The sequence below is a fragment of the Anser brachyrhynchus genome, assembly GCF_964034855.1.
Source record: "Anser brachyrhynchus genome assembly, chromosome: 2".
Taxonomy (NCBI): domain Eukaryota; kingdom Metazoa; phylum Chordata; class Aves; order Anseriformes; family Anatidae; genus Anser; species Anser brachyrhynchus.
The window spans coordinates 88,195,240-88,215,102 of NC_137695.1; the positions used below are offsets into that span (position 1 = coordinate 88,195,240).

At 42.1% G+C, this 19,863-nt stretch overlaps 1 protein-coding gene across 3 annotated transcripts in view; it reads right to left on the minus strand.

Annotated features, from left to right (window-relative positions):
- GRB10 (growth factor receptor bound protein 10) overlaps window positions 1-19,863 on the minus strand; it is a 150,627-nt gene that overhangs the window by 77,482 nt on the left and 53,282 nt on the right. For all 3 annotated transcript variants that reach the window (XM_080582266.1, XM_080582264.1, XM_080582265.1), the window contains one exon: window positions 11,172-11,265. In XM_080582266.1, coding sequence (XP_080438392.1) covers window positions 11,172-11,265 — 94 coding nt within the window. The remainder of the gene's footprint in view (window positions 1-11,171; window positions 11,266-19,863) is intronic.

Here is a 19,863-nt window from a genome sequence, read left to right on the forward strand (position 1 = left end):
AGAAGAAACTGCCTTTGTATTTGCCCGCAGACTTTTACATCACACTTCATATGATATCCAAACCTCAAAACAAAATCACTGATCTTTGAAATAGCCTTTGAGGTGAGGAGGTTTTCCACAGAGCAGTATATATTACCAAGAAAATTTACAGTGGAAACACTTCAGTCTTGATTACATCTCTCCAGGACTGGCTCCCCACTTAATACCATGAACAAAACAGGACTTCATCTGTGAAAACAGCATGCACCCCACGAAGCAGATCTCAACCACATACTCGACACAAGTTTTGCAATAGCAATATCCTCATTTTGCTGATGGGGAAAACTTGGGTAGACAACCAGCAGTGATTTGTTTCATCCCATGTAAGGGGTAATTTGTTGAACAAGCACTAACTCCTTGCCCAGCTCTGCACATGCCCAGTGGCCAACCCCAGCAAGTATTTCACAACGCCTGCTAGGGGGGATAGTGCGAGTGGAGAGCCCATCGATGCTTCGCTGAGCTCAGGTGAAGAAATGGACACTTAGCAATGTCCTGCAATGATTCCTGTGGTCCAATTTCATTAAAGCCTCAGGTCAGGTCCAATTATTCTGAACAGCTTATAGCTGCCTGAGGTATAGATTACTAGCAACACATGCAAATTAGTTCTGCTGCAGCCATAATTAATTGCTATAGTAGGCAATCGAGCTAGTTTGCATATGAGCACAAGAATCTCTCTACAACCCTGCAGTGCAGATTTCGGAGGCTTGTTACTGCATGCAACTTCCAAGAGGACTGACAAAGGAATCTTCCCCCCACATAGACCCCAATACTGATAAAGTAAGCAGCCGTTTTGAGGTCACTTGTTGCTTTCAAACCGCCCTCTTCCAATAAGGACTTGTAGTGGGCACATACAAATACACTGTATAGATGTAGGTCTTACAAAAGGAGCCAGCATGCTGCTGTCATCAGAACCCATGCCATTTTATGCTAAGCCTGACTTCAGTCATCAACTTTGATTTTATTTTTTTTAAAAGCCTCAGAAAATCATTTTGATATTTAAATAAACAACAGCTTTGCCATTAAGAAAGACTACTTTCACATTCACTCAACAACAAAAAATATTATTAAACAGGTATTTTTAGTGACATCCATTTCCTTGAGTAGACTGCAGTATATACTCCTCTTGACATGACTGAGTTGAGCTATACTTGCTGATACAGACCATGAACACATTCCAGTGAAACTTGTTTGACTCGACTAAAGGAAATACGTTCCTATGCTGGAAAAATCTTGAAATCTGCAGTCTTAGCTTCCCAGTCATCTGGCAGAACCAATGACTTTTATAAACAGATTAGGAAAGGCATTTTTAAGAAAGACGCTGTTTAAAGTTTAACTTGAATTGGGCATTTTCCTCTCGGCTATAAGATGCATTCCATCTTTACTTGATGATGTAATTTGCCCTGCTATGCACAAAAGGATACTAAAATCTTAAACTAATTCTATTCTTGTCCAGACTATTTAACCTAAATTTGCCGTAGTTGTACCAGCCAACTTTTAAAATCCATTTGATTTTTAAGTACCATGCTAATTTTTGTTTAGCATTCATAATTTCTCCTCTAATTTAGACCTGCAAACAAGTGAAAAGGAAGTCCAGCAAGTTGTTGAATCACAAGGAATCCTAAGGCCACAGAAGCTTTTGCCAAGAGATTTGCCGCATCTCAGATGCACCCCATTTCACACTTGCAAACAAGTCTTACCTCCATCTCTTTCTGTTTCTTACCCCAGGAAATGCTACAGATTTAAACAGTGCTTGGTTTTATTTATTTCTTTTAAAAGAAGCAAAGTTAAATTTCTGTATTCACTTGTAAGATGATAAAACCTTAGTGTAGAGGAAGAAGCTAAAAGGTAAATTAACATATTTTGTTCCACCTGAGGCACTGGAAAGAAGAGACAGAAACCAAATGTTAGGACACTTTATCATTAGGACAAACAATGGAAGGAAATAAAGAGCTGCACCGCCTGTTCTCCACCCTCTCACCACTTTGATAGAGACCAAAAATATAACCTTAAAGGTCAGGGAAAATAAAAACCTAAAAATTGAATGCACGTCTCCCAGAATTGTTTGCAGACAAGAGGGCTGCATTGTGTCAGCTATTAGAAATTATCTGCCATCACAAGAGAGATCAAAGGTACGTGGCTGATCAGAGACAGAACACAAATCAGTTCAGTATGCTTTAAATGGGGGGTAGGAGTAACTCAGGTCTTTATCTGAAGTTAAATGGATTTTATTCTGGGAAAAAATGATGTCTAGTCCCAAAATTGCTAAATGTACTGGTGAACTAAGGCTGTTAAAAGGTTTCTTGCCAAGCTCTAGTCTAGTCGGTTTCAAGAATTCAGGGAGTAGTTTCTGGCACAACAACTTCCTCTACTTTGCCACACCACTGTTATGATGTTCTTAAAAATAACTTTCATAGGACTGGGTATGGGGGGGGGTTGTTTTCCCGTTGCCTTATGATAGCACAGAGACACTGTGCTCTCAATAACGATTTACTGATTTCACCAAAGCAGACAGAGATTTAAAAAAAAATAGTTCCCTCTTTGGTCACAGGAGTTTCAAACATCACATGTAATGAACATACATTGCAATCAAATTCCCATTTACTTAGAGCTGATGCTCTTAAAAGTTGAAATAAGTAGAATATCTTTACTGCAGACTTGAACACAACAGTCATGAAACCAGATTAGCATCTTAGAGCTTTTCACGTAATCAAGTATTGAAAAACATTTTTGTCTCCATTAAAGCTGACCTTGCATAGTGACATTGCACTTTTATTTCAGAATTAGAGGTACTTATGCTTTAATATATATACATATTTAAGCAGCATATCATAACAGACAGTATAACTGCAGTGACGAAGATTGTTTCCATATTTAAATATACCCTTCCTCTTTACATGTCAAATCACCTTTGCAATTTAGGATTTGATTTTGGTAAAGGTGTCAGAATTTGAAGTCAATATTATGATGCTAGAGAGACACTTTTTACTGAACAACTGCCTTTGTTATGGCATGATTAAAAAGTAGGCTACATAATAAATCAACTTTCCTAGCTGGAAAGCTCATTATACTGAGACAATTTAAGTGTCCACAGACATGTTTTGACATTTGGCCATGACACCTTCACTGAAAGGTTCAAAAAGTTCTTACATAAAGCAAAATACACTTAAAGCACACAGCCTTAACAGGGAAAACTAACCAGAACCCAAGGATGTGCAGGAAGACGGGCGAATAGCACAGACAAGAATTCAGCTCAGCCATGTTAATTCATCCAGAATCTATCACAAGAAGAGCCTTTTCCCTGGCAGTATTGCTTTCCATCCTTCCATTCCCCTTAACATCTTGACAGTACAAATTTAGTCAGATTACAAAAGAAAACAAATAAAACATAACTAAAGGCAATAAAATTATTCCAGAAAACATATGAGCTCATCTCAAGGTTTTACAGTTAACTTACACTGATTAAATTAGAAGAGGACATTTCAAATCTCTCAGCTCAATTATGGACCATTAACTCAAATTGAACAAATAAGCCACCTAGGAAGCAGAGGACAACCTGAGACCACACGTCTCCCCATACCTGTTGGACAGTAAATAAATCAGCATATAAGACAATAAAAAAATATTGAAATCTATTGTACTTGGCTGCTTTAGTAATTTGCTTACAGAAAGGATGGGGATGATGTAAGTTGCTGTGTGAATAGATTTACACAGGAGAGAGCACACCAGCCGTAGGATTTGGAGCTCATTTATTCACATAAAAAAAAAAAAAAGCTATATATGAGATAAGTGCATAAGAAATGAGCTGAGCCCCGGTACCTGGGAGAAGCACCTCACCATAAGTAGTACATCTTGAGACCGTGGTTTCCATCGAGCACCCAGGTTTCCCCAAACACACCACTTCTATCAGAAGCTCTAGGCTCTGGAGCTCACACACTACATATGAGTACTGGCTGCCATAATTTCCTGTCCATCACTGAGGTGGACTGCTGGTTTCTAAGGTTCATGCTTTACAACCCCAAGAACACATCCTCGGTCAATACTGGGCACTGACAACAAAACAACTTAACCTTGCTCAGGTTTGACCATCAGCCTACATGGGGGCAAAAGCGATTTCTTAACACAAGATGGAAGGAAGAGTTCCTGTCAGCCATCACTGCTTGGGAGCCTGGACAGGAAAATGAGAAGCCTGAACAAAGATCTCTCCAGGAAGGACTTCCCGACTGCTTTTCTCAGAGGGCCTCACAGCTTATGCAAGGAGCTGTGTAGTTGTTCTCCTGCTAAGCCGAGTGGACGGAGAGGCCTAGAGGGAGACAGGCCAGCAGCCAGCCACCGTAACACAACCAGAGGAGCCACACGGGCACAGAAACCACCCGGGAGGGTGACAGCACCACTTGCTGCTCTCAGCCAACGTACCTCAGGGGAAGTGTGCCAGCAGCAAACAAATGCCTTACTTGAACGTTGGCCTTCTGTGAACAGAAGAGGCCGGCACATCCACGCACCTAGTGGCGCCCCAAGCCCTCCCCTCCCTGACCACCCCCCAAAACAGCCAGTCGATGGCCATGCAATAGCTGGAGCACACAAGGAAATTCTTCCACAAGATGCCCCAGAGTGCACCCCCACACACACAAAAAGAGCATGTCCATGTGCCATCCCTCGTGTTACCTAGCTGTAACCTGGCTGAGGGATGCCAAATTCTGACTGCTCTGACAGTTGGCTTTAGCTCCACTTGAGTGGTAGCAGGAAACGCACATCCCTTAATTAAGGACAAAAGAGAATGAAAAAGGAAATTTTATTTTACAGGGAGACGCTCTTAAATAAATTACAGTATTTACAATGATCTTCTTAGCCATCACTGGCATACTTTAGGCTTGTACTAGTGTCAAGCTAACTTGTTCTCAAATACATCCACACAAGTGGTGAGGGAAGTAAGCGCCCTCTCACACTGAGAAGCATCTAGACAGGAGCACCAGAATCACAGTATCCAGATGCCAAATTTACATCCTCCCCTCCCAGAGCCTCAGGCAGGAATTGAGCAAGAGTAACAAGAAATGAGCTTCTAATCACTCTAAGTTCACACCTTGTGAATCCCCCCCAGGGATAACTGGAGACAGAAATCTTGAAAGAGAAAGTGTAGGAACACCATCCCTCTATCTTCAGGATGAAAAAAACACCTTCTCAGCCATAAAACCCATGCAGCTTCATTCCCCTAGGGCCTGGGATAGTGTCATGGATTATCTGAGGTAAGGAACGCAACTCCTCAGCCTCAGCCCAGCTCCACCTGCTCCCCCAGTACAACCACTACAAGCCTAGAGACTCTCTCTCCTCCAACATGTCAAGAATTTCATTTCAAATGTAGTAATAACTTTAGAATTTTTCATAAATCATAATAGAAAATAGGCTTAGAACTTATGAATTTACCTTGATGGTCGTGTAAATAGCAAACATAGAACCCTGATAAATTATAAAACGTGTTCAAAATCCTATGTCTGCCAACTATGAGATTTGAGGTTTTTGTTTTTGTTTTGTTTTAAAAACTCTCATCAGGTGGCTTCAGGGAATACATTCAATTTTAAATATATCCAAAACAAAAGATTTGCAAACTTGGTATTAAAACTCTTACAGGTTAATGTGAAGTCTTTTTCTCCCTTCTTTTACACTTAAGAAAGCAACAGTTAATCCCCTAGTTAATGAAACATAAAAGAAAATCCATCAGTCATCTGCAAATACATTTCTATGAACATGCAAGCATTTTAAACTGTACTTGGCCTGTTTCTTCTCATTCCACTGATTTCACTCAATCATCATTAGCAGCTCTTGTATATACTGAGTTTTCTTGCTGTACTCAATCAGCTGGTCAAATTTGTCTTTCTGTAGCTTGATGCAGAACTCTGAAGTTATCTGTACTAAAAAACAACCTCCTTTGTCTTCTTTTCATCTTTTCCATTTTTTTCAGAGTTCTGTCAGCCCAAGGGTTTGGGAACTAATATAATTAGGAAAGTTAAACTTCTCCACAGCTATTCTGGGCGCCCTCCTAGAAACTGTGCTAACAAGATTCATCACAAAGTACAATAGAAGCCTTCTCTAAAATAAGACAAAGGTACTGTAATGAGCTAGGCAGGAAGTGAGGGCTCAGTTCTGTGTGTAATGGTAGTTAGTGTAAATCTTTTTGGCAGTAATGGTGTTTTTTTCTAAGGCTGGACAATGACGAAAACATTTATACAATACATGAGAATTCATGAATGTCTGGCAGCTTTCGGTATTGTCTTTGCAATACAAACAAAACTATCTGTATTTCATTCTACATTTTCCATTCAGTACCAGCTGGATTCTGCAAAAACATGGGTTAGTTCTGATACACCAAATAACTGATTCATCCCACTGGGATCCCATGACTGAAACATACCAGAGGTAGCACCAGCGGTTACTAAACACATTCTTTAGCTACAAAGCTAACAACAAAACTGCCTCGACCTCACGTGCCTATCGTCAGGCAGATGCAAACGGCAAGACATTTAAAGCAAGTAATAATAGTACTGCTGGAGAAAAAGGGCTACAGGATGTTATTTCCCTGGGTTAAACCTTAGGCATTGTACTACTTCATTTAGGCCCATACTTTTTCAAAAGTCCTTACGTATTTACGTAGCGTCGTATTTTCTGGACCCAAGAAGTGTGCTACAAAGGCACATTCCACTATTACTGAGTTGTATCACCTCCGCAGAAGTTACATATCAGTTCCAAGCCAGTGAGGGAGAGGAGAGCATCCGCCTCAAGAGCAGACAGCACTGCTCAGTGGGAACAAGTGCTCTGTACAGGCATAACACCAAGGAAACCTAAAACCAACTGATCTGCAACCACAGCATCTTCACCATCTCACTGTAGGCAAGATTTCCTCCCACAACCAGCCAAAATAGACCAAAGGGTAAGCTGGCTGTTGACAAAGGACTGCTGTTGGCTATAACAACTCATCTCACTGTTTTCTTTCTGCTGCTGAAGCCATCTGGCTGCGGAGCCAGAGGTACAGCAACGTTCAGCTCAGCTCCCTCCGGGAACTCCTGGAACAAAAAGCATCGAGCCCAACAATAGCTGAGACAGCTACTGAAAGCACGAATGCAGAAATAAAACGGAGATGAATCTTTCATTACAGACCCACGACAAAACACATTTGTACAGACACCAAAAATCATCTCTACAAGTAAACACATAAAGAAAGTGCCAGAACTGCATGTCGAATACTTCCATTAAAAGTTAAGGTGACAGAATGCATCTTATTTATGCCTGACTTCAAAATCTTGAATAAGTAGCTACACTACCTCTAAAAAGCATGTCAAGTATTAATAAAAAGTACTGCCCACAAGCTGGGACTGAAGTTGGCATTATTTACTGCTTGTTAGAGAAACAAACGAGAATGAGCTCAAGGAAGAAAAGCCCAGAAGCACGGAGTGAGAAGAGAAATTGCAGCAGCACAGCCTGCAGGTTAAGCCCCCGTGAAGTCTGAGAACAAATAAATCCAGTTGCTTATCTAGTTTTCTGTAGCATGCTGTATTTTGCTATCATATTTCAGCAAGGCTACTCCTAGGTAGCGTAGGGAAATCGGTGAAGCAACCTTATCTTGCTAACAAGACACATTGAAGACCAACTCCTGTGGCACCCCGCAGTGGGTGCATTCAACCAAGGGGAGCGGAGGCTGAACTATAAAGGTGCTTGGGCAGAGAGGAGAACCAGCGGCACCCCTTGTGTGTGCTGAGGCAGGAGGAATGAGTGCTGGAGCTGATCGCCTCTAATAAAGACCTCAGAGCAGTATCTCAGTGTGAATGCAAGTATTTGGACTGAAATCATCATTACTGTCCCCAGATCATCGCCCTCCCTACTGGACAGCATACAAATGCTGCAAGGAACCCTGTCACTGTAAAATATGAAACATTTGTGAGTACTGCACGTTTTACAGAACTGATACGTGGCTGACTAGGCTTCATCTCCACATTCCTGCTGGGGGAAGAAAAAAAATAACACCAAACATACAAGAGCTGCCCCCCTCTAAGCATGCTTTTACTTCCCCATTCTCTTTGTGTTTTGAAAGATGGTAAATAATTACTTTGATCATTTCCTCTCCTCTTTCCTTAATTCTTTAGGAAGTGCCCCATAGTTTAGACATGCTTCTTCTCCGTTCTCTAGGCTTTACTACAGTTTCTGGAGTGACTGCTCGAGAAGTACTTGACTTGCTGTCAATTAACTGCCAAAAGCCTGGCTTTTGTACTTTGTGGTAGACAAGCAGGACTTTCAATAAGTAGCTGAAGCACACCTGCTTCTTTACTTCACTGAGTATTAGTACTGTTCTACCGGACGAAGTTTTCTTTCTTTCCCCTTGCATTTCATTTATGAAGTAGATTTGGGGAATATAGGTAAGAAATCATAGTTCCTGCTCTTAGGTTTAGTACTTTTATGAAACTTATCCAGCTTGCAGAACGACTTGTAAGTGAATACTAAATAATGGCTTATATATATATAAATACTTATTGTTAATGTGTGTTATTAGCATATCTACACAAAAGCAGTTATTAACCTATTCATAGGAAAAAATACTATTCCATCTGCACTCAACTTCTCCTACATTTGTTTTATATGAAACCTGCATATTTTAAGACTCCTTGCTTTACAAGAAGTATTCTCTGCTCCCAAATCATTACAAGATATTCTTTTAAAATAAAAAGCTGAATAGTTATACAGCAACTACTTGTGTAAAAGAGTGATTCAGCAGGAAACATGTACTTGAAATACCCTTCTCAAGAAAGAACTTATTCATGCAGGGACAGTTGGCAGGGATATCTCAGTCTCCACTTGCATGCTCTTTTTCCAGTTTGTGTTGAAGAGATTGAGATACCTCAAAGGAAGCTAATCACCGTTTTTGTAGGCCGTGGAAAGCAGGGTCTGGTTCAGAATTCTAAGTGCTTGTACCAAAGCTTTGCGAGAGAAAAGCAAAGACCTGTAAGTTAATGTTCAACAGAAACTGGCAAATCTGCTGTGCTTACTGAGCAAGGTGGTCAGGTATGAATTGGAAGTGTATATACAAAAAAAAACATAACAAGCATGGTTGCTCAAAGTTCAGCTGCAGTAGTTCAGACACAACACACCAAAAGGAAAAAGGCTGGGGGGAGGAATACCTAACACATCAAATATTTTAGTCAATTGTAATCATTCCAGAATTTCTGCTCAAGTTAAATATGCATTAAACCAGCTTTGTTGCAGGCCTATCGGCTTTCCTTAAAACTGTTGCGAAATACAGGAATAAAAGCTTTAGATCCGCTAGTCAGTATAAGCTGAGCTCAGCAAATAATATTGTATATAACTGGAAGCAAAACTGGCCACAGTCTGTTGCAAATATCTTTATCATCAGCGTAATCCACACGTACCATCAAGCATAGATAAACTTATTAAAATGCAGCCAGTGGTCCTGCAAGTTAATTCTGGATACAGCTTTACTCTTCAGTTTTTCATCTAAATCAGCGTCAGCAACGTTTTAACAGAAACTAATGGATAACACAATTTATTGTAGGAATTTTTTAAAAAGCAGAAAACTGCCACAAAACATAAAACCCCACTTTAATAATCTAGTCTAATATCGCAGCATTGGAACTAGTTCACACCATGTCACAAATGCCTCAGAAGTTCTTCATTTTACATTTTCCTATGTACTATTCATTAATGGGTTACTGGACTATGGGGCAGCTGTTAAAATAGCTGTACTCCCAAGTTATTGGACAAGACTATAAAACAGGGTAGAAGCTTGTACTTGGACTGAACAAACAAGTGGGACATGCCATAACATCACACTTACAGCCACTTCCATTTTCAAAAAGATATTGAAAGAATAGGTATCATTGCCATAAAACTTGTTGTTTCCCTTCAGCACTGGGAAAAGATGAAGTGCTACAGCCAAATGCAGCATTAGAGGCCACCACTGGACGTGCAGATTTCTTTTCTTAGCCTGTGCCACTTACATAACAGCATTTTATAGTCACAGGGGCAGGGAAGATTAAAAATGTGCTAGATACCTACTTCAGCAATAAAATCAGTAAGATTTGAGAAATACTGGATTTGACTGCTGTCAGTCACCCAACAAAAATATCAACACAGCCTGTGGCTGCAAAAGTGAACTCTACTTCAGAAACTACAAGGAAAAACATAATTGAGTCCTGTTGTAGAAACAGGCCTTTAACTGACAAGACCCCTACGAAAAGCATTCTCTGTAAAGATACCTGCTTTGAAAATTAGTTTGGACCATTTTGCCTAGACACATCTGCCCCAATGTAGCTCAGGCAGAGCCACACACCAGGGTGACCCCGTATGGATTCTTTCAGTGCTGTAACATTGTTAGGGGGAAAGAAGGACCTGAAAAGGAAGTATTGACCTGTTAGGAAGACGTCAGGCTACAAAGTTAGCACTTGGCCATCAAAATGGAATACTCCCTATCTTTTCAGTATCTATTCAGACTGCATAAGCAGCAGCCACAACTACTCTCGCTTCATCCAGCGAACTTAAACCACAGTGAATGTGTTCCCTGATAAACAGGGGACATTCACAGAAAGCTTCAGAAGTCACCCATGTAAATCTGCCCCCAGAATTTCCACATCTCAAGGCATCAGCTTTACAACATCTAGTTCAAGACTGCCTTGCCCCTGAATGAGGTGATTTCCATCACACAAAGCAAGTAAACATTCTTTTGTTGCAGGAGTAAAGAGTTGAGCCAGAGCCTTGAACCATTTTTACAGCTGGTGAAAGTTTTTGAAGTTTAATTTTAACATTGCAAAATGTTGAATTAAATTTCAGGACTCCACTCTTCCTCCCCTAAAAACAGGAGAATATTCTTTCTGCCCAGGGTAACAGTCCTAATTTGGGCTACAAGACTTCAGGTTCACCACAGGTTCTTAGCCATCTTCATCCACAGCTCACAGGATAGTTGTGATGACAAAAAACCTACATCTTCAGCTCTCCTACTCCAGCCATCCAGAATTTTTTGTTTAGTATTTTTTTTTAACAAGAAGAACAAACTACAATGTGGAGGAAAAACTACCTCCACATCCACAGCTCGCTGGCTTTCCCCCAAGGAGACTGGATTCGTACTCATTGTTTCTTACCTTGGTGATTTAGGGAGATGCGGTTAGATGGTTCTTGGAAACCTGGTTCCACCAGATCCCGCCGACCATGAGCTGAAGTCTGCTCTACATTGTCCTGAGAAGAGAAGAGCAGAAAAATCTCATCAAAAACAGGCACTCTGTACTCCCTGTAAGCCACGCTGTGCAGAGCCAAAAACATTGATATGAGAAAAATCTCTGCCATACCTCTAAAAGGAGAAACCAATGTTGGAGAATAGGAAGGAAAAAAATAAGATTAGTGCACATAGGGGGGAGAGTAGACTGCCACATTAATACAGGCAGCATGAGTCCAGAATAAATGACTATGTTGCTGGCTGGTCTGGATGGATGTCAATTTTACATTTCAAACTGGGAAATAGCGATATAAATGCATTTCCTAGTTCAACAAAAGTTTCTTCTTGAATCAAAGTATGTGGAGGCTTGGGGCTTTGTTTTCTTTAATTCCAAGGCTGTGGCTTAGGGGTTTGTAACTAATTAACTGGACTGAAACGGATTCAGTAGTGAACTACCAAACCTCAAGAGGAACCAGAAGTTCAGTTTATCTAAACATCCATGGTTCTGGATGCCAACCTGAATTTTTTTCATACTAGAACTCTCACAAGATCAGGTTTCAAGAAGTTTTAACGCAGACTGAATTTGGCTAAGTCTAAAATACCATGGTTTCTCACAGATCTTGCCAAAAGAGAAGACTAGGAGAAAGCAAGAAAATTGAAATATAAACAAAAAATAAGAAAAGCAAGATAAGTCACACTGAGTTTCAGAAATATGAACATGAGAAGGAAATTAAGAGCTGGTACACAGTTTTACAAAGTTGGTATACCTCTGCATATACCAATTAAGGGCAGGTATGGAAAAACAGAAGCAAGCACATGAAGTTGGCTGCATTAACATACTACCTATAGACTATGCTACAGTGATAGACATGACTTCATACACTGTCCTACTGTGCCCAAAGTGTGAAATAAATAAATAGCATGTAAATACATAATAGCATGTCTGTCAAAGCAAAGGAACCACCTTCACGGCAAATGACAATTATGGCAGACCAATGATGTGGACTCCGCAAGCAGGACTTCAACTACGTGCAACTGCGAGCAAAGCACAACTTCTCCAGCTTATGGAATGTAATGTAACGCTCAAAATCCTAATGGACATAGCGCTTTGGGATAACAACGGTATACAGTTATACAGGATACGAAATAAAGTATACTATCTGTTCTTCAGAGAGACTGCCTCAAACAGCATATCAGCGCTTTGCTTCAGGAGCCAACTGATACCTAAAAGGCTCAAGCACAACTCCTGAGTGCCTTCAGAGCCAGTACCATCAGGTACCAATTCAGGAGCCCACAGGTGCTCTTAAGACAAGAACTGCCAACAGTGGCATGACTAAGGGCGGTTTTTACAAACAAGTATCATATCATAGAACAGCTTGGGTTGGAAGGGACCTTAAAAGTCACCCAGTTTCAACCCCCCTGCCATAGGCAGGGAGACCTCCCATTAGATCCAAAGCCCCATCCAGCCCGGCCTTGAACACCTCCAGGGATGGGGCATCCACAGCTTCTCTGGGCAGCCTGCTCCAGTGCCTCACCACCCTCTGAGTGAAGAACTTCTACCTTATACCTAATCTAAATCTACCCTCTTCTTGTTTAAAGCCATTACTCCTTGTCATTTCACTATCTGCCTGTGCAAAAAGTTGCTCTGTATCATTTTTATAAGCCTCCTTTAAGTATTGAAAAGCTGTAATAAGGTTACCCCAGAGCCTTCTCTTCTCCAGGCTGAACATCCCCAGCTCTCTCAGCCCTTCTTCATAGGAGAGGTGCTCCAGCCCTCTGATCTCCTGGTGGCCCTCCCCTGGATCTGCTCTAACAGCCCCACATCCTTCTTGTGCTGGGGGTCCCAGACCTGGGTGCAGCACTCCAGGTGGGGCCTCATAAGGGCAGAGCAGAGGGGGACAGTCCCCTCCCTCCACCTGCTGCCCACCACTCTGTTGATGCAGCCCAGGATGCAGTTGGCCTTCTGGGCTACAGGCACGCACTGCTGGCTCATGTCGAGCTTTTTGTCCACCAGAACCCCCAAGTCCTTCTCTGCAGGGCTGCTCTCAGTGAGTTCTCCCAGTCTGTGCTCATGTGTAGGACTGCCCCGACACAGATGCAGAACTTTGCTCTTGGACTTGTTGAACCTCATTCGGTTCACATGTGCCCACATCTCTATCTTCTCCAGGTAGTATATCACAGAATCACAGAATCATCTAGGTTGGAAGAGACCTCCAAGATCACCTAGTCCAACCTCTGACCTAACACTAACAAGTCATGATACGATACACGTGATATCTGTCTACCTACCCCAGATACAATGGAGACCACTAAGCCTTCTGACTCTGTGTTGGCTACCTTATCCCTTCAGAGCCTCCTCAGGTATTTCAAACCTGGTACAAAGGCTGAAAGCTGAACATCCCAGGCACTAAGAATAAAGCAGAACATCCTCTCAACGCAGTTTTTCTTTGTGCACTTTTCCTGTGAAACTCACCATCTCGGATGTTTGTCAGGTCACTATAATCCTGCAGATGCCGATGCAGTTGAGCACCCTTAGATCCCCCTCCCAAAAACAAGCGCAGATGTCTAATGCACGGATGCAGTTGTGTATTACCCAATGGCTAAGAAGAGCAACAGGTCAACCCAAGAGAAGTAAAGGTTGAACAAGAAGAGCAGTTGTAAACTATTTGTTGCACACCTAATGTGTTTACAGCTGTCCCAACACATAAAAGTCCCTACTGGAAGGGGAAGTTCCTACCCTGACGGAGTAATGGAGGCGAGATGTGGCTGAGATGCATCTTTGGGGTTTCTCACAGCACCACACACAAACTGTTAACTGGCAAGACCTTATTTCAGAGACGGAGGCTTACAGCTGGCTGCAAACCTCCAACTCTTCAATTAAAACAGATTTTTAACTAGCAATTGCCAGTAACTCACAGGAATAGCATACACCCTCTCCGGTGTAACCTTACAGCTGCACCACAAGAAGTGAGAAGCACAGGCCTTATTCACAACGCTCAAGCCAACGTCACGATATCCTGCAGCAACCTTTTCAGAGGCAGCAGTTCCAGTTGCTAAACCTGGGACGCGACACCCCTGCCTGTCTGAGAAGGTGCAAAGCCCTGCTCACGTCTGCAGAGCTTGCCTGCAACTCGAGCCAAGCGTGGAGCAAAAGGTTTCCTCGGGGCGCTAAGGGCCAGCACAGCCCCGTTGCTAAAGTACAGCAGCAGGCCTGCATAAACAAAACCACACCTGCTACAGCAATGCGGGCAGCCGAGGAAAGGTAAGCACGGCGCGATGTTAAAGAGCTCACGGTAGTTTCACATGACCCTCCAGAATCTATTTATGTCAGTTGTTCAAAGACAAACAATGGCACCTCGCCAGCTGCAGCAGCAATCAGATAGACACAGGAACAAGGTTAAAGGGAAAAAAAAAAAAAAAAAGAAGTTATATAATTGCTCCGTGCCAAGCTGCCGAGGCGCAGTCCCGGCTCGGCCTTATTGTCGAGCACAAGGTCGGGGCCCTCAGCAAAGTGGGCACCTGCTTTGGCCCATCACCGTGCCCCTTGCTGAAACAGGGCTCCCAATAAGTCATGTGTTTTCTCCACGGTTTAATCCCCAGGTCCCTCTTCTCTTCCAATAAACACACTCAATATGAAATCACAGCACGTTACTTAGCTTACTGTACCATCCAGCTATTACAGTATTTTTAGAAGCCTGTTGAGGCATTAGCCCTCACTAAGTTGTTTGCATGTACTATTTTCTCTATCAGTCAGCATCTGTAACCAAGGATGATTTAATCAAGTGACTAGCAAGAGTGTTAGAATGATCTGAAGCAAGGTTTATTTTTATAGAGTCTCTTAAAGCAGTTAGCATTTTATACAGCCAAACACACTGGCATTACAGGTTAGATTTCAGTGTCCTTTTGCAAGTCTATATTTTCTGATGCAAAATGCTCCATGGCTGCATCATACCAAGAGCCAAAGTCCATTCATAGAGAGCATTATCTCTGTGTATCAGTAACCCAGACAATCTGGATTAATTTTTCAATCTATAACCAAGCCTTTCAAGGTACACTCCTTCAACTTTGACATAATGTTTGCTGCAATTTAGGCTAGCATGATAAGTGTTTCAGTTATCAAAGAAAACACTAAATCTGGTATTTAAATCAGAGAACAGGTCAACTGTATACTACAGTAACTCTGCTGTCTGCACAAGTGCTCTCTAATCACTGCCTTGGCTCCAAGTGATACCGTTCCTGCCTGCAGCTTAGCTCCGTGTTTGCTTGGGACAGCATTTATCAGTACGAGACGTTTTTTGGCTGACCAGTATATTGCTGCTCCTCTCATCCTGGGTTCCTCCAGTAAAGGTTATCTCATCATTCAGGCTAATTTTACTGGTAAATAGGGCTTAGATAGGAGGAAGCAGATCCAAAGTACAAATAATAAAGTATCATCCACACTTCCCTTCTCCCCCTTCTTTGCAAAAAAGGGACCTGAATTTAGCTTAGAGTAGCTTTCTCTAGAAGTCCGGAAATCCCCCTCTCCTGAAGACTTCGACTTTTTTTTTTTTTTTTTTTTTTTTTTTTAAACTTAAGCAGTAGCTGGAAGTTCAAGAAATTAAGGAAGGCTACACCAGCGGTAACACAGCTTCTCGGAAGCTCCTGGGACTATGTCCAGACCGTGGATGTCCAGACCACCAAGACGACAGTCCCCGGTTTTGGATTTACTGTAGCTGTCTGCAAACCCACACAGCCATGCCCCTGAACAAAAGGTTCAATTGAGCAAGAGTCACGCATGCCCATGCCAGCAATCCCACAGCGACAAATTAAGATCATGACATACTTCTGATGTTTGTACACCGTCCAGCACAACAAAGTCAAGTCAGACATGCTGACGGGTCCCAACGCGGTTCAAGAGACTGTCAACACAGATAGGGCTCAGTTTGCACACAAGCACTCCTACAGCGACAGTAGCTCGCTGCCTACCTGGCGATGCGACTTTATCACACCAAAGTAGATGTTTTGGAACTAGCTGAGCGTAAACAGAAGATTAGCCAGGTCATTACTTGAGCCACCTTAGCTTTACTCTGTTCAGGCAACTTGTGCAAAGCACGATTAATTACTTTCTGCTAGCACAGACAGAGGAGACTACTGTGAAGTTTTCAAGCAAAAGCAATTATTAAAATTCACTCAGGAAGAGTCTACCAAGGGCTGCTAAAGCACAGACACAGCTCCTGGCTCAGAGAGCCCAGAAGCAGGAAGGGGAGACTTGGAGAAATTACACACTCTTCATATCTGCAACTTGTTCCTCCTAGCCAAAGGACACAAAGGTAGATGAACACTTCTTTATCTGTCCCACTACTGCCATTCATAACATGCTTCTGTAGTTTCATTAGGCAATAAACAGATAAAGCAGCATTTCTTCTGAGGACTGCTTCTGGTAATTCTTCACTTCCCAAATAAAACACTATTTCCATGAAAGTGAAGTAGCTTTGCATTTTTTCTAAGCTATGCTTCTTTTTTTATGTCATGGTTTTGCAGCTTCAGTCTATGCAAAGCATTTGATGTACAGAGGGGAGTACAGAGTCAATTATGGTAAGAACCCAGTAGTCACCTGTGCATAGTTCCCTGGTATCTGCAGCCACAGTTTCTGTTCTGTCACTCGGCTTTGCTCTTAGCCCTCTGAAAGCATGCATGCACACTATTACAGGAAGAAATCCACCTGACAGAGCTAGCCCTAACCCCACAAAGCTCTAACCCAGACCCCGCAGCTGAGATTAACTGGTAATGCACATGATGCTCCTTTCTTAAAAGCTGCAAGTCACTGGGCTTCTTCACAGCTAAATACAGCAACACAGTCCCCAGGCAGATAGCTGTTTGGTACAACGTATTTTCAGCCTGCCTTACCACTGACACGCCAGGGCCTGAGGAAATTTGTCACAGGTACAGTTCTGAGGGAAGAGCAAGGCTGCTCTCAGGTTTGTCCAAAGTCACTGCTTTGCAAGCGATTCGAGTTTACTCAAACATATTGTCTGCTGTCTCTTCCTAGAGCTCAAAACACATCTTCTCTGGGTCAGTGCTTAACATGCAACAGAAATAAAGAAAAAAATAAAAAAGCTTTGCACACCAGGCAAAAAAACTTTAAAGCACAGACAACCCACATATTACATAATTAAAGAGCTGTAAGTAGGTTTCCTGTCTCTTAACTATAGTCATTTGGCTAGGTAAGAGCCAAGCGAAAGACTCAGTGAGCCAACAGAGTAACTGTGAACCTAAAATTTTAACATTCCCATTGCTAAGAGAGCTTGTACAAACAAGGGCTTAAAATAAAGCCACTTAGCTCTGTCAGAAGTCAGGCTCTCTCCTGAAGTAGCAAAACCACTAACTGCTGGCATTCTTCTGACTTTACAAGACCTCTCTTAAGACTGACAGTGATAACGATAGAGGACCAGCAACACAGAAGCCCGGTTTTAGATGATCTGAGTAGCAAAGCTAGCGGCACGTTCCTTCCCGTGCTCCACCTGACACACCGCGGCACCTCCGCGCGTAGACGCTGCAAATCACGGAAAGCATGCAAGAAGCTGACAGCGTGCACAGAGCTACCGCTGCTCTCGCGTTCATACAGCCTCACCAGACTTCACAGCTTGTCGTACACAAGTGCAAAAGCTACAAGAAACGCCGCACGCCAGGAATTAGACAGGAAAGAAAGAAAACGAGAGGCTGACAGACGGACAGACCTGCGTCCATGGTCTGTGTCTCTGCAGCGGCAGGGAATTTGTTAAATGAAGTTGTGATCAGAGGAATTATATTACATCCCATGATACACGGGAAGGCAGAAAGGCTTGCCAATCTGTCCTTGGAAGAACCTCTCTCCCGACCCCCTTCTGGGTTTTAATAACCCACTGCCCAGAAAGTTCTTCAAGTCAGCAAAAACTGGGGCTTTGGAGCCTGTCAGCACCTAAACCCATAGTGTGCATGCCCCAAATCAGTGAAGCGTTTCTTCTGCAATAAGGAAAAAAGCTTTCTTTAATACACAGGCTGATACAGTTATACAACATATTGCTAGAGCTGAGCCAGAAAGTTATTTTCTGAAGGTGTTTCAGATTTATTTTAAGGAGTAGTACCAGTTACAAGTCTTGCCATTACCTGCACTACGACTGCTTCCAGAGCAGTATTGTTTCATACCAAAATATACTGTTTTTCAGGAAAATTGGCTCTTCAGCCCCCCAGAAAAAAAGAATCTGCTGTGACACGAGCTGGACCACGATTAGCAACCTCCCAACAGCATTTGGCAGTCACAGTTTATTCATAAAAGACTTTTCTCCAGTAAGGCTGGAGTTAGCACACTACTTTAGCTGACAGCTTCAGCAATGCACTTGTGCAACATGCATACGTGCTAGGCTTTGCAGACTCCACTTCTACAGGCTGGTCTTGGCAAAACCGGCATTATCCAGGGTTTGCAACAGCATTGCACCTATAATTTGGCAAAGCTGCATCAAATTAAGTTTCTCTCATTAGAACAGTTCTCTTTTAGTACAAACTAACCGCTTCTGCAATAATTTAGCTGTCTCCTGGTTCTCCGCACAGGGAAAATGGATAGCATATTCCAGTGAGCACTCTTTGGACCAGGGTGCCATTTATTATGGTAAAAGAAATACAGTGCATCATGGTTGCTGTCTTTTAATCAGCTAGCAAGAAGTGAATCCAACTGACAGGCTTAGAAATGCTAAAAGCTTTGTTCTATTTTTAATGAGTCTAAATCCACTCTGGCTGTTAGAGACAGTTTACATAGTTTACAGCTAAAATAAAGTCTTGAAATATAGAAAAGAAAGAAATGCGCAAGATTGTCAGTGAAAGCAATCACTTCTTAGAGCTGTCTGCAGCTAGAAAAGTGCTCACAAAAATGAAGCATTTACCTTCTGTTGTCTTTTTGCTTCTTTTTTAATATATACACTCAGTTCCTTTCCATTTCCACCACTGAATAAATGAAGTTTATATTAGGAAATGGCAATGGTTTGAGATCTTCACAGTGGAAAATTACATGCTCATACAGAAAATATGTTTTTTCTACTAGTGTCTGTAAGTCCTGATAATGAATCTTTAGCTTGTCCTTATCTGTAAGTTAGTCTGGTCTCCAAAGCAAGCCACTCTCACTGGTAAGGGACTGCCACTGACAAAGCTACCAAAACCCTATTTTACTGCGTGTTCCAAGCTCTTTGTCAATATTGACCCCACCAACAGTTCCTGAAAGAACTATTTTCTGTGAGAGAATTGTATTTACCAATAGAAATTACATCAATTGAGTTCTGTTACTCAAAGTATAAAATCAACTACAGTAAGATGTCATATTCCTCTTGTTTTTAAAGAGGCTTTTCAGTGAGTTCAGCATCACTCTACTACCAAAGTGCTGCTATTTAAGACAAAAGTGTGTTACACATGTAAGTGTTGCTGCTTGTAAATCTTTCACCCTAGCAAGGATTCTTGAACAGGCTAGCTTTCTACGTTTTCTCCGAGTTTCTGATGTGCATGGTCAGACTTCCTCATCAGAAAGATGAAAAGATACATGATGGGAATAGCTGTGCCCAGGTGCTACGGAAATTTTCAGCTTGTCACACACCTGCTAACATACCTGTCCATTCTGA